General features: G+C 39.0%; 1 protein-coding gene across 1 annotated transcript in view; it reads left to right on the forward strand.

Moving 5' to 3' along the window:
* GOLGA4 (golgin A4) overlaps positions 1-13,776 on the forward strand; it is a 110,552-nt gene that overhangs the window by 71,084 nt on the left and 25,692 nt on the right. Inside the window, 6 exon segments of the mRNA XM_070359639.1 lie at positions 328-483; positions 2,026-5,075; positions 5,077-6,264; positions 7,093-7,214; positions 7,625-7,755; positions 13,560-13,673. Of these exon segments, the coding sequence (XP_070215740.1) occupies positions 328-483; positions 2,026-5,075; positions 5,077-6,264; positions 7,093-7,214; positions 7,625-7,755; positions 13,560-13,673 (4,761 nt within the window).

The raw sequence follows: 13,776 nt of genomic DNA on the forward strand, positions 1-13,776 counted from the left end.
GAGGACCCTGGTGGGCTGCAGTCCATGGGGTTGCGGAGAGTTGGGCATGACTGAAGTGACTTATTTAGCACGCACTCGCACAGTAGGGTTACTGGAAACAAAATTTTTCATATTAGTTTTAATTGTGGCAAAGACTGGCCAGACCATACTGGAAAAGCCACTATGCCCTGTTTCTGCAGACCAGAGTGTGAGAAGAGAGAGATATGATGCTGCCTACCTTGCAGGTCTGGTGTGCAGATCAAATGAAATGAATGATTTCTGTGGCAGTGCTTTGAGAATGCTGAAGATCTACATGGGTCTAAGGTGGTATGATTGTTTTTGGCACAGGAAAAAAGTCAGTCAGAGTATTTGAAGATCACTCAAGAAAAAGATCAGCAAGAATCGTTGGCCTTGGAAGAGTTAGAGTTGCAGAAGAAAGCAATCCTCACAGAGAGTGAAAATAAACTTCGGGACCTTAAACAAGAAGCAGAGACATACAGAACTGTAAGTTTAAACACTATTCAGGGCCCTGGGCTGTGGGGTTATTTGTATTAATACATGAAAACTCTTACTATCTCTATAGTCAATATAAAGTTGTAGCAAAGACTTTGTTTAGATACACATATACGTGTGCTCCTGGAAATGGCAACCCGCTCCAGTATTCTTGCTGGGGAATCCCGTGGGCAGAGGAGCTTGGTGGGCTAGAGTCCATGGGGTCGCAGAGTCAGGACGCAGCTGAGCACGCACACATACGTACGCTCCATTTTAGATAGTCAGAGCTATTTGTGGGAGTGGTTTGGTGTCTGCCTATGGTACTCCTGACTCTCTGCCTTTGGTTGACTGTATTTGTCAGGCACTCACTCCGATTCTGTGCCCTCAGTAAGCAGTGCAGCATCCTTGCTCCACTGCTTACTCACCTTCATCCTTAGAAAGAGGCCTCCTTTTGTAGGCAGCACTTGCCCTGACACCTTCTTACCTCTTCACCTTCATCTCATGCCATGTCTGGACATAATTCATTTTCTGTTTGTATCAGTTTAGTTACCCTGTTGCTCTACTTTTAGACTTAATTTTTCTCCCGTTTTCCCATATTAAAAAATCATCCTGTGATGAGCAGGTAAGTATGTCTATCTCAGTGTTCACATTTTTAAGGCCCTCTGTTCTTTCCCTTAACAGTGCATGAAATATTTGACCTATTAGGAGTGAATTAATACTACTTAGACTTTTTAAGCCTTTTTGCTCTGATTTAGACAGTGAAACAGTCTCAGTTCTTATGCGTATTTCTAAACTGTGTCTTACTAGCCCACTTCCAACATTTTGTAAGGTGGCATAGTCAAAGGGAATGGGTACTCAGGAGGCCTGCATCTTTCACTTGTTAGCTTTATAAATTAATTATACCTTAATTTCCTTACATGTCACATGAAGAGGTTGGATCTGATAATTTCTTAATACCATTCCAGTTCTGATATTCCTTGGCTCTGCCTTAATTAGCTCTTTTTCCTTCAATCAAGATTGATATTTTCATGAGATAATAATATTTTACTATTAACTTTTTCTAAACTGCTTTGGTAAAATTTGGTAAATTACTTTGATGTAAGTTCCTTCTTTTTGAAAAACATCTTCTAAGTAATAATTTTTTGTGTAAAAGCCAGATACATTATTTTTCTTTCAAAATTAAGTTATAAAAGTAATAGAATACTATAATAGGGCTTTTTAAAAACAGAAAAAAACACTCATCTTTCAACCAACAATTACTGTTATCTAGTTTATCATTTCCCCCCGCCACTATCCGTTCAGAATGATTTTGAAAAGTAGATAGTTGAAATAGTTACCCAAATAGAATCTGGAATTATGAGCTGTGTAAAAAATAGAATGTTTTTTTTCATTACATGATTCCTTTAGGAACCGAGCACAGATTCTTTGCCCTTTCTGGTGTTTGATATGACACGCAAAATTGTTTATCTAAATTGTAATTTTTAAGGAGGTGTGGACATCGTGTTGTGTATATCATTGCTAATAAATTAAAAACACATCTGTTTTCATTAACAGAGAATTCTCGAATTAGAAAGTTCTTTGGAAAAAAGCTTGCAAGAAAATAAAAATCAATCAGAAGATTTAACTAGTCATTTGGAAGCTGAAAAAAATAAGCACAATAAAGAAATTACTATCATGGTTGAAAAACACAAGACAGAATTGGAAAGTCTGCAGCATCAGCAAGATAACATTTGGACTGAAAAGCTCCAAGTCTTAAAGCAGCAGCATCAGACTGAAATGGAAGAACTTAGAGAAAAGTACGAGCAAGAGAAAGAAACATTGGTGAAAGACAGAGAGACACTCTTTCAGGCCCACATAGAAGAAATGAATGAAAAGACTTTAGAAAAGCTTGATGTGAAGCAAACAGAATTGGAATCATTATCGTCTGAACTGTCGGAAGTATTAAAAACGCGTGACAAGCTAGAAGAAGAACTTTCTGTACTAAAGGATCAAGCTGATCGAGTGAAGCAGGAATTAGAGGCCAAGCTGGATGAACAGAAAAATCATCACCAACAACAGGTTGACAATATCATTAAAGAACAAGAGATTTCTATCCAGAGAACTGAAAAGGCCTTAAAAGATGAAATTAACCAACTTGGGCTTCTTCTGAAGGAAAAGGACAGGCATTTAAAAGAACATCAGGCCCGTGTGGAAAGTTTAGAGGCAGACATCAAAAGGTCTGAAGGGGAACTCCAGCAGGCATCGACTAAGCTGGAGCTTTTCCAGTCACTGCAGAACACAACGCATGAGCAGGCTAAAGTCCATGAGGAGCAGCTGGCCCAGTTGCAGCAGCAGTTGTTGGATTTGGAAACAGAAAGAATTCTTCTTACTAAACAGGTAGCTGAAGTTGAAGCTCAAAAGAAGGATGTTTGTGCTGAGTTAGACGCTCACAAAATCCAGGTGCAGGATCTACTGCAGAAGCTTGAAAAACAGAATCGTGAAATGGAAGAAAAAGTGAAATCTTTAACCCAGCTCTATGAATCCCAACTTAAAGATAACAACACAGAGCAGGAACAGAGAAAGCAACTCTTAATGGAAAAGGAAAATGTTATTTTACAAATGAGAGAAGCCCAGAGCAAAGAAATAGAAATACTCAAACAGAAATTATCAGCCAAGGAGGACAGTATTCGTGTTTTGCAAGAGGAATATGAAGCCAAATTTAAAAATCAAGAGAAAAAGATGGAAAAAATTAAGCAGAAAGCAAAGGAGATGCAAGAAATATTAAAGAAGAAATTGTTGGATCAGGAAGCCAAACTTAAAAAAGAGCTTGAAAATACTGCTCTGGAGCTCAGTCAGAAAGAAAAACAGTTCAATGCCAAAATTTTGGAAATGGCACAGGCTAACTCAGCTGGAATCAATGATGCAGTATCAAGACTGGAGACAAACCAAAAGGAGCAAATAGAAAGTCTCACTGAGGCACACAGGCGAGAGCTCGATGATTTCATAGCAGTCTGGGAGCGGAAACTTAGTCAGCAAGCTGAAGAACTTCAGGAAAAACATGATATCCAGTTACAGGAGAAAGAACAAGAGGTAGCAGAACTGAAGCAAAAGATGCTCCTGTTTGGGTGTGAAAAGGAAGAGATGAACAAGGAAATGGCATGGCTGAAGGAAGAGGGTGCTAGGCAGGATACCGCGTTAAAGGAATTACAGGGACAGTTGAAGCAGAATGCTGCTCTCATGGATTCTCTCACACAGAATGAGGCTAAACTAAAAGCTGAACTTGAAAAGCTGGAGGTTGACTTGAATGGCTCTCTGAAGGAAAACATTTTTCTTCAAGGGCAAGTAGCTGAACTGAAGGTGCTGGCAGAAAAAGACAGGCTCAAGGTTTTGGAGTTTACTGAGAAGCTGAAAACCACAGATGAAGAATTCCAGAGTCTGAAATCTTCACACGACAGCAGTAAGAAAAGCCTAGAGGACAAAAGCCTGGAATTCAAAAAACTGTCCGAGGAGCTAGCAGTTCAGCTAGACATTTACTCTAAGAAAACCGAAGCCTTACTACAGGCTAAAACAAGTGAGCTCATCGACATCAGCAGTAGTAAAATCAGTGCCATTCTCTGTAGAATCTCCCATTGTCAACAGCACACAGCTAAAGTGAAGGAGGCACTACTAAGCAAAACTTGCCAGGTTTCTGAATTAGAAGCACAACTTAGACAGCTAACAGAAGAGCAGAATATACTAAATAGTTCTTTTCAACATGCTGCACATCAGTTGGAAGAAAAAGAAAGTCAGATTCAGAGCATGAAGGCTGATATCGAAGGTCTTGTTACAGAAAAGGAAGCCTTACAGAAGGAAGGAGGAAATCAGCAACAGGCAGCTTCAGAAAAGGAATCTTGTATCACACAGTTGAAGAAAGAGTTGTCAGAAAACATCAATGCTGTCACCATGATGAAAGAAGAGCTTAAAGAAAAAAAAGCTGAGATCAGCAGTCTTAGTAAACAGCTAGCTGATTTGAATGCTCAGCTTCAGAATAGCATCAGCCTAGCTGAAAAAGAAGCAGCCATCTCATCACTAAGTAAGCGACATGATGAAGCACAGCAGGAATTGCTGGATCAAGTGCGAGATTTATCTTTGAAAGTTGAAACTCTGAGTAAAGAGAAAACGTCTGCTCTGGAACAGGCAGATCACTTGTCCATTAAATTCTCAGAGTGGAAGAAGAAAGCACAATCAAGATTTACACAGTACCAAAATACTAGTAAAGAATTGCAGGTGCAGCTTGAGTTAAAAACAAAGGAAACCAGTGAAAAGGAAGAGCAGTTAACTTTATTGAAGGAGGACCTTGATCAGCAAAAGAAAAGATTTGAATATTTAAAGAGTGAGATGGAAGATAAGAAGAGTGAGATGGAGAAAAGGGATTTTAATTTAGAGACTGAGTTAAAAACTCAAACAGTGAGAATTGTGGAATTAGAGGAGCATGTTGCTCAGAAAACAATTGAAATTGAGTCCTTAAATGAAGTTCTTAAAAATTACCATCAACAAAAGGATAGTGAACAGAAAGAAATGATTCAGAAACTCCAACACATCCAAGAGTTAGGAGAAGAGAAGGACAACAGGGTTAAAGAGGCTGAAGAAGGTCTTAAGACTTGAAGAGCAAGCATCTTCCATGAAATCTGAACTTGAATCTGTGAAGAAAGAATTGGACCATGTGAATTCAATTGTGAAAGGCAAAGAAGAAGAGTTAAAAGCATTGGAAGATAGACTTGAATTAGAAGGTGCTGCGAAATTAGCAGAATTGAAGAAAAAAGCTGAACAAAAGATTGCTGCCATCAAGAAGCAGTTGTTATCACAAATGGAAGAGAAAGAACAGCAATACAGAAAAGACAAAGAAAGCCATCTGAGTGAGCTAACTACAAAACTGCAGGAAAGAGACAGAGAAATTCACATCTTGGAAGAAAAACTGAAGTCCGCGGAAAGTTCACCGCAATCTGAAACGTCAGTTGTACCCAGATTGTCAGAAAATGTGGCAGTGTGTACTGAGCAAGAAGAAGCAGATTCCCAAGGCTGTGTGCATAATGCATGTGAAGAAAAACTCGGTGTCTTACAAAGAAATCTAATTGAAAAGGAAATGCTAGTGCAGAGGCTGGAGCAGGAAAAAGAAGAAATAATTTCCTCTCATTCTGAAATACAGTGCAAATACCAGGAGCTCTTAATAAAGATAGAACAGGCCGAAGCAAAACAACATGAGGATCGAGTGATGATAAATCAGCTTCAAGAAGAACTTGAAGGAAAAAACAAGAAACACTCCTTGGTTTCTTCCCAGCATTTGGAAGCAGAAGGAGACAAAAATAACGCAGGGGCAAAGCAGAACTTGGAAAATGTGGTTGACAATGTCCAGAAAACGCTCCAGGGGGAGGACTTGACCTGTCAGATCTTGGAGCAAAAAATGAAAGAGCTGGATTCCTGCTTATTGAAAGAGAGGGAAGGACACAGAATTGAAATCGAAGAGCTGACCTCAAAACTTGAAAGTTTACAGGCTCTACAGCAGATGAATGGAAAAAGTAAACCCACAGAAGTTTTGGAAGAAGGTGCTGAAGGAAAGTCCACATCACACGTGGTTCAGCCCAGCTCGCTTAGTAACATGGAGGCCGATCACAATGACCTGGAGTTTAAATTAGCAGGGGCGGAGCAGGAGAAGCGGAAGCTGAGCCAGGAGGTGGTTAAACTGCAGAAAGATATTCGAATGCTGCGGAAGGAGCATCAGCAAGAACTGGATATAATAAAGAAAGAGTATGAAAAAGAAATGGAAGAGAAAATCAAGTAAGCTTTTATTTATTTTATTTATTGACTGTGCTGGGTCTTTGTTGCTGTGTGCAGGCTTTCTCTAGTTGCCGTGAGCAGAGGCTACTCTTCGCTCGCTCCTCACTGTGGTGGCTTCTGTTGTGGTGCACGGGATCTGGGCAGGTGGGCTCAGTGGTTAGTAGTGCATGGGCTGAGTTGCTCCGAGGCATGTGGGTTCTTCCTGGACCAGGGATCAAACCTGTGTCCCGTGCATTGGCAGGGGGTCTTAACCACTGGACCACCAGAGAAGCCCCAAGTAAGTTTTTTTTTTTTTTTCCCCAGTATGATTATTTTTAAGGTAATCTTCCCTAATGAAATCTTTTTTGTGTCTTAATACAGTTAAATTTCATAACCTAAATTTGTTAGTATCAAGCATAAATATAGTAAGTTAAATACTGAAGAGAAATAAAAGCAATTAAATGCAAGAAGCAGTGTTTTTCCATGTCTACTTAAGGGGAAAAAACCCTTTCCTTGCATATGAGATGATGATTATTAGGTACATAACCCAGTAATTATTTTTTGTTTTATTATTTTTAGTATTAATGTTATATAGATGTATATGATATATATGGTATATGATGTATATGGTAATTTTAAGTGGAAAATGAAAATTCTCAAATCCTCAGGACCATTCCCTAGAGTTAATCATAGTTTACTTAGCCTTCCAGAAGTTTTCTGTGCCTGGAGACACACACATGCGTGCTCACACACACACACCCTTAAATATGGTTGATACCAGTGAGATCAGACTATATGCACTGCTTTTTTTGTATAACAACAATTAGCTCTTCATATTTTGGTACTCAGACAGGAGCAGGAAGATCTTGAGTTGAAGCACAATTCCACATTAAAACAGCTGATGAGAGAGTTTCATACACAGCTGGCACAAAAGGAACAGGAACTGGAAATGACCATAAAGGAGACCATCGGTAAGTACACTTTTGAATTCAATAAAAACCAAATCAGAATCAGTCAGCAGTGGCTATTTATAATTTAAGCTTATTCTTTTCACACTGTGCTAAGTGCTTTATGTAATTACAAACAGTAGAAACAAAATGATTCTTGCCCAAGGAAGTTCACTGATGGAAACTGTGCTGCCTGAAAGTGACTTGCCTTTCAGAGGGAAGGAGCAGGTGGAGGAACCTGAAAGCATTAGCTGATTATTACCTGATGAAGGCACTGCTGCTCCCTGAGCAGGATACATTTGATCAATTTGATCAGTTGATTTTAATCAAGTTTATTGATAATTTGGAACAGGGATTCTTACAGATACTGGGATATAGATATTAATTCTTACCTAATATATTTTCTTGTATGTGTCCATTTTTTTATTGATTAGATAAAGCCCAGGAAGTGGAGGCTGAACTTTTAGAAAGCCATCAAGAAGAGACAAATCAGTTATATAAAAAAATTGCAGAGAAAGAAGATGATCTAAAGAGAACGGCGAAAAGATATGAAGAAATCCTTGATGTACCTTATTTTCTCTCTCTCTCTTGAAATTTAGGTGAAATAGATTTCATGGTAAAGAAGACTGGGCTGTCAGATTTCCTGTTTTTCTAATGTAGAGGGGTTTTTTTGGGAGGGAGTTCAATGTTATTCAAATTAGTATTTTTCCATTGTTTGTAGATTTATGAGGAGTCTATTTGATTTCTGCTAGGTTTGTAGTTTTCTGATCAATGTCTGCTTACCAGGCATACTTGAAGCAACAGCGTGTTAGTAAGGGGAAGAATGGACTTTCTTCTCTGTCTCCCAGATTCAGATCAAATTGTGAGATCAGCAGACTAAGAATTGAGAGCTTGTGTTTAAGACAGTTAGTGTGTGTATGAGCTTAACTGGGATCTTTCTGGGAGGGCTAGTTAACTTTATTTCATCCCTACCCAATTTGCATAGTTTTGTTGATCTCAAGGGAAGAGATAGATGAAAAAAAAGAATACATCAGCCAAATCTTATATGCAGTTGAAAGATAAATTCAGTATACTATTTATTCTACTAGTGGTGGATTAGTGTTGTCATTTTTATGTATAAAGATAAGCCACGAATGCTAGTGAGTATTCAGACTCCAGAATATTTTTGAATATAAAACAATGTAAATTATTCTTTCTTGGAGTGCAGATTCTTAGTTACTGCAAGCCTTAGTTCACAATGTACTGAGAACCATTTGATGATTAGGAATAGGTAAACCAGAGAATCCTGCCTTAGTCTGGCTGTGGCAGCAGTAGAGGTCTGAGCCAGGAACAGATTCTAATCATAATTATTTTAAGTATAATTGAAAAAGCTGAAATTCTGGGATATGTTACATGAATATAAATGTTCAGTTCAGTCACTTAGTCGTGTTTAACTCCTTGTGACCCCATGGACTGCATGCAGCACTCCAGGCTTCCCTGTCCCATCACCAACTCCCAGAACTTACTCAGACTGATGTCCATAGAGTCAGTGATGCCATCCAACCATCTCATCCTCTGTCGTCCCCTTCTCCTCCTGCCTTCAGTCTTTCCCAGCATCAGGGTCTTTTCCAGTGTGTCAGCTCTTTGCATCAGATGGCCAAAGGAGTGGAGCTTCAGCTTCAGCATCAGTCCTTTCAATGAATATTCAGGACTGATTTCCTTTAGGTTGGACTTGTTGGATCTCCTTGCAGTCCAAGGGATTCTCAAGAGTCTTCTCCAACACCACAGTTCAAAAGAATCAATTCTTTGGCGATTTTTTAAATATAGTTTTTGAGCTATAGATTTCAGTATGAAAGAAAATTTGAATAATTTCACATTTTCTTATACTTCCCTAGAGTATATGTGTGCAGAGCTTTCAAAAATATCATTGTTTCTTGAATGCTTAGAGAATGTTGGGATTGGAAGATACGTTAAAGCTAGTTTTAGGTTTACTTTCTGTTTGTTTTTTTTTGTTTGTTTGTTTATTTAATTTTTTTGCAGAAGGAGAATGAGTTCAGTATAGTTAAATGATTTCCTTAAAACTACAAAGTGAGCAGTAGAGCGCTGACTGTTAGTTTCATGTATTTTATAAAGGCTTCTCTTTAAGAAAGGAACTTGGGGAAGGGAACAGTTATATATCATGGGCAGTTAAGTCAGGGAGCTTCATGTGCAGGGGACAGACTGTGCCAGAGCTGTACTGTTCCCTTTTGTGAACTCTCTCTCTGTCTCTGAATGTGTGTGTCAGGGGACCAGTAGCACAAGGTAGACTTTGCAGGTCACAACACACCTCTGTAGGTAGGGAGGTCAGTGAACAGGGAGACAGGTGACAGTTGACCTCTGTATGGTTCCTTCTGGAAGATGTGGTGTTTACTAGAAGATAAATGGTCCCCCCAGCTTCAGGCTTGGAGCAGTAGAGCAGTAGAGAAAGGAAGTAGAGGATGGGCCAGAGGAGTTGGGTGGACTCTTCCGCAGACCCCTTCTTGTACCTTAGACCAGCACTGTCCACTAGACATACAATGCAAGCCACAAATGGGATTTAAAATTTCCTGGTATCCACATTAGAAAGAAAAGAATCAGGTGAATTTAATTTTAATAATATGGCAACTGACCCATTATATCCAAGGCATTGTCATTTCAAAATATAGTCAGTATAAAAATGATATATATATTATATTTAACATATTATATATATATATTAATTCTTTGAGAGTCGGTGTATTTTTGCATGTATAGCCTGTCTCAGCTTGGATTAGCCACATTTCAAGTGCTCATACCTACTATACAGGGTGGCCAGCGGCTACTGTGTTAGACGGTGTGGCCTCAGAGCTGGTCCAATGCCAGCTCCAGGACTGACTTGGTAATTAAATCAACACTCCCCATCTAAACACCCAAATACATACTCTGTCTTGAAGATTTTTTTTTTAAAGAGTAAATATAACTAAAAGGTATTAGTATTACCAATACTGAGCACACACCATATTGCTTTGGTTTTGAGACATATTCTGTTACCATTCTCCCACTTAAAAATTTCCAGAATTGGAGTTTTATATGAGATTTGTATGTATTATGTAGTAGTGTTTTTTCTCTCTAAAAAAGCTATTATCGGATCGATGATTTGTCTTAATGATGACATTGTAAAATGGTGTGTTTTTGTCATCCATTAAAGTTATTGTGGGATTTGTTACTAGCAAAGTGGAACACAGAGACAGTTTCACTTTCCTGCCTTTACTGTCTTAGCTCACGTTCTTAGAGTTGCTTCCCCACTGGAGAAAGCTGAGAACTTTGTCATCCTTGATTCATGCCTCCTGTCTTTCTCAGCGCCTAACACATCTGCGTCCACATCCACACACCTTTTAGGACATGAAATCTGTTTATTTTCCCTGACTTCCTAAGGAGAGAGCAGGTTTCTCCCTTTAACTGTGTTATCTCCAGCATGGTCTCCAACATGTAATAGACTTTCAGCTGTAGTGTTTCATTGAATCACATTGAACATTCCCCTCCTCTTAATTCCACCACTTCTTCCACGGTCCTGGCTACTGTATTGCATCTGGTCTGGTCTGCTGTATTAATTTCCCGGTTGGCCTCTTTGCTCTTGGTTTTTCCTCTCTTCCTGTCAAGAGTGTCTGGAAATGAAGGTGGGGTCGTATCCCCTGCCCTGAGCACGTGTAGTGTCCTCCCTCTGTCCTGGTGCCCCTCTTCTGGGTCAGTCTGTGGTGCAGCCGAGCTCAGCTTTAACTCCTTCCTCCTCGTATTTCACCTCTGCTCCTGCTTTTCCTGGCGCCATAAGAGCTCATTCTCACACTTCATGAGTTAGTACTGCTGGCTGTCATCTCTCTTTGGACAATTTTTTAAGTTTTAAATTCAACTTGTATTTAGAAAAAAAAAATTGAGTCAAATATGTTCCATGGTTTAAAGATCAAAATAATATAAAAAGTATACTTGGAGGATGGTGCCTAATGAAAATTGCACCCACACTGTTCTCTGTATTCTCTGACCTGTTCCCTTTCTCCCTCCACAGGTGACCGTTAGTCTCTTATGTTATCAGTCCTGTGTTTCCTTATGCAGACTGGGAAAAAAAAATTCTTATTAAATTCTTATTAATTCTTATTAAAAAAATTGTTATAAAAAGCTACCCAAAGTTAGCTTTTTGAATGTGCTTTTCTGCAGCATATTGTTTTCAGTTAGGTTTTTTGCAACCCTTTAAAACAGAATGAATTGCACCTGTCTTCCTTTGATATTCTATATTTATTTATATTTATTACTTCCTTTCGACATGTCATTTTTATCATACATACATATGTGTGTAGGAATGTATTAATGTATCTGTCCTCTCCCCTAGACTCTTAGTATCTTGTGGCCAGGTATCTTGCTATCCATGTTGAGTCTTAAGGACCTAGCCAAATGCCTGGCACATTCTAGACACTTGGTGAATTTGAAGGCAGTGACACCTGGTAGGCAAGGGAGCATTCATTTGGGAAAAGATGGTGGTGACATCTGAAAGGAATTGAGTCTGACAAGTAAGGGAGCTGACTGCCTTCTCAACCTCAGAGCAGCCTCACTGGGAGGGAGGCGCTCTTACAGCTATGTTAGATACAAGACTGATTTCTTCTTGACATTTAGCACATTTTAGTGATTTGGCTTTGGCATAATAGTCTTTAAAACATAATTTCCATGTATGTGCATAAATACTTAGTTTAGTTTTTCTTACCGTTTTTACTTAAGAGTAAGCAATATTGCTCCCCCTCCTCTCTCGAAGAAGACAAAAAACTTTTACAAAGGAAACCACAGAGCTGTTTCTTCAATTAGAAATGACACATCAAGGATTCTTTTCTAATTCTTAGTGGGCTTGCTCCAGATTGGTTTCTCCCAGCTGTCAAAGGAAATGTCGGATGTAGCTAATTGTCATAGCAGAACTGGAGCCTAACCAAATTCATAGCTGTAGAGGTGATCTTTCAGACAAAGCTGGGCCACATCAACAAGACATTCACACAGTATATGTGATGGTGGAATAAAAATGGTAAATAAGCCAGAACTGCAGATTTACAGTAGTTTCTGGTCAGTAATGTGTGAGGGGTGGAGGCTATGTTTGAGTGCCTCTGTGGCAGATGTTGGAGGCTAGTTACGAGAGACCTCTGTTTCGCTTATGTTTTGAGAAGGGCTTCATTCTTTTTTTATTTGTTTGAATTTTCATGACAAATTATAAGTTATCAAGTTATTTAGACTTTTGAGGTGTCTCATGGTTCGTTTCTTTATTTTGTGCCTCTGGACCTGTTCTTGAGAATGATGACATTTCTTGGTTCTGACAAGTCAGCTTCTGTTAAATCAAGATACCTGCTTATGGCTGTTTTCCTGTTTAGCCTCTTACTCAGCAAATACTTGTCCTGTCTTCATTACTCAAATCTGATCAATATTCCAACGCCAAATGTCCTTTTAGCACAAAGGTTATTGCAAGATTTATAAGAGCAAGGAGTGGTCCAGACTGCTTTATACAACAAATGATGGCAATTATCAAGACAAATGAAAAAATGTTAAGATGGGCAGGCCTTTTAGCAGGGCAGTCAGAACAGAAGAGAGAATGATTTGTCTGCCAAATTTTGTACGAAGAGTTTTCAACCAATAAGTGACATATTACTTTTGCAGCCTTGTCTGTGTTCTGCCAAGGTCAAGGCAAATGGATACCTTACATTAGTTAGTTACTGATATATTGGACAGTTTTTTTTTCCCTTCAGAAATGGATTATAGTTGAACACTTTACTCCAAAGAAGAACTGGTATGGTTTTCAGTCTGATGTGTAGGAGACGTGCAGGTTTGCTAACTAAGACAGAGAACCATCTTGACTTGAGCAGCCCATCCCAAGGAGCTGGGGGAGGGAAAAACCCATACTTCTTTTGATTAGTAAGCGTCTAGCTAGTTGATTTGTGCTGTGCATAAAGCTAGTTTATATTGGATATTTTCTGGAAATTAAATCCTAGTATGGAAGTCTTAAAACATAGATTGTGTATTATAGTTCAGTCACAATGCTGTCACACACCTGTATGTTGCTTAAACCTGGGAACCCAAGTTTAAGGGTCAGGTTGACGAGCTTTATGGGGTGGGGATAAGAGGACTAAAGGTGGGAAAAGTGATCCTAGGAATAATGAGCAGCTTTAAAAAGGGCTTGGAGTTAAAAGTGAGGCATGAATGGAAGTTTTCAGAGCACAGAAATGAATGACAATAAAATAGTGGTTTATGTTTCAGAAAATATGTAGGTGTTTGCTTCTCCCCCAGAGGTAGTTTGCAATATCATGTTGCTTCTTTACTGCATTCTTTTTGAGATGTTTGTTAACATATATATCTTTTTTTATTCCAAAGGCTCGTGAAGAAGAAATGACTGCAAAAGTAATGGACTTGCAGACTCAATTTGAGGACCTGCAGAAGAAATACCAGCAAAGGCTAGAGCAGGAGGAGACTCCCGGCAGCGATAAAGTGAGGGGACCTGGACTGGGCTTTACTCAGTCCTTGAAAACATTGTCGTTTTTGTTGACTCGCCTCCTACTATGCACACCTACCTCATCTAACCCTAACAAAA

This window comes from Bos mutus, chromosome 22 (genome assembly GCF_027580195.1).
Source record: "Bos mutus isolate GX-2022 chromosome 22, NWIPB_WYAK_1.1, whole genome shotgun sequence".
In the NCBI taxonomy this organism is placed as follows: domain Eukaryota; kingdom Metazoa; phylum Chordata; class Mammalia; order Artiodactyla; family Bovidae; genus Bos; species Bos mutus.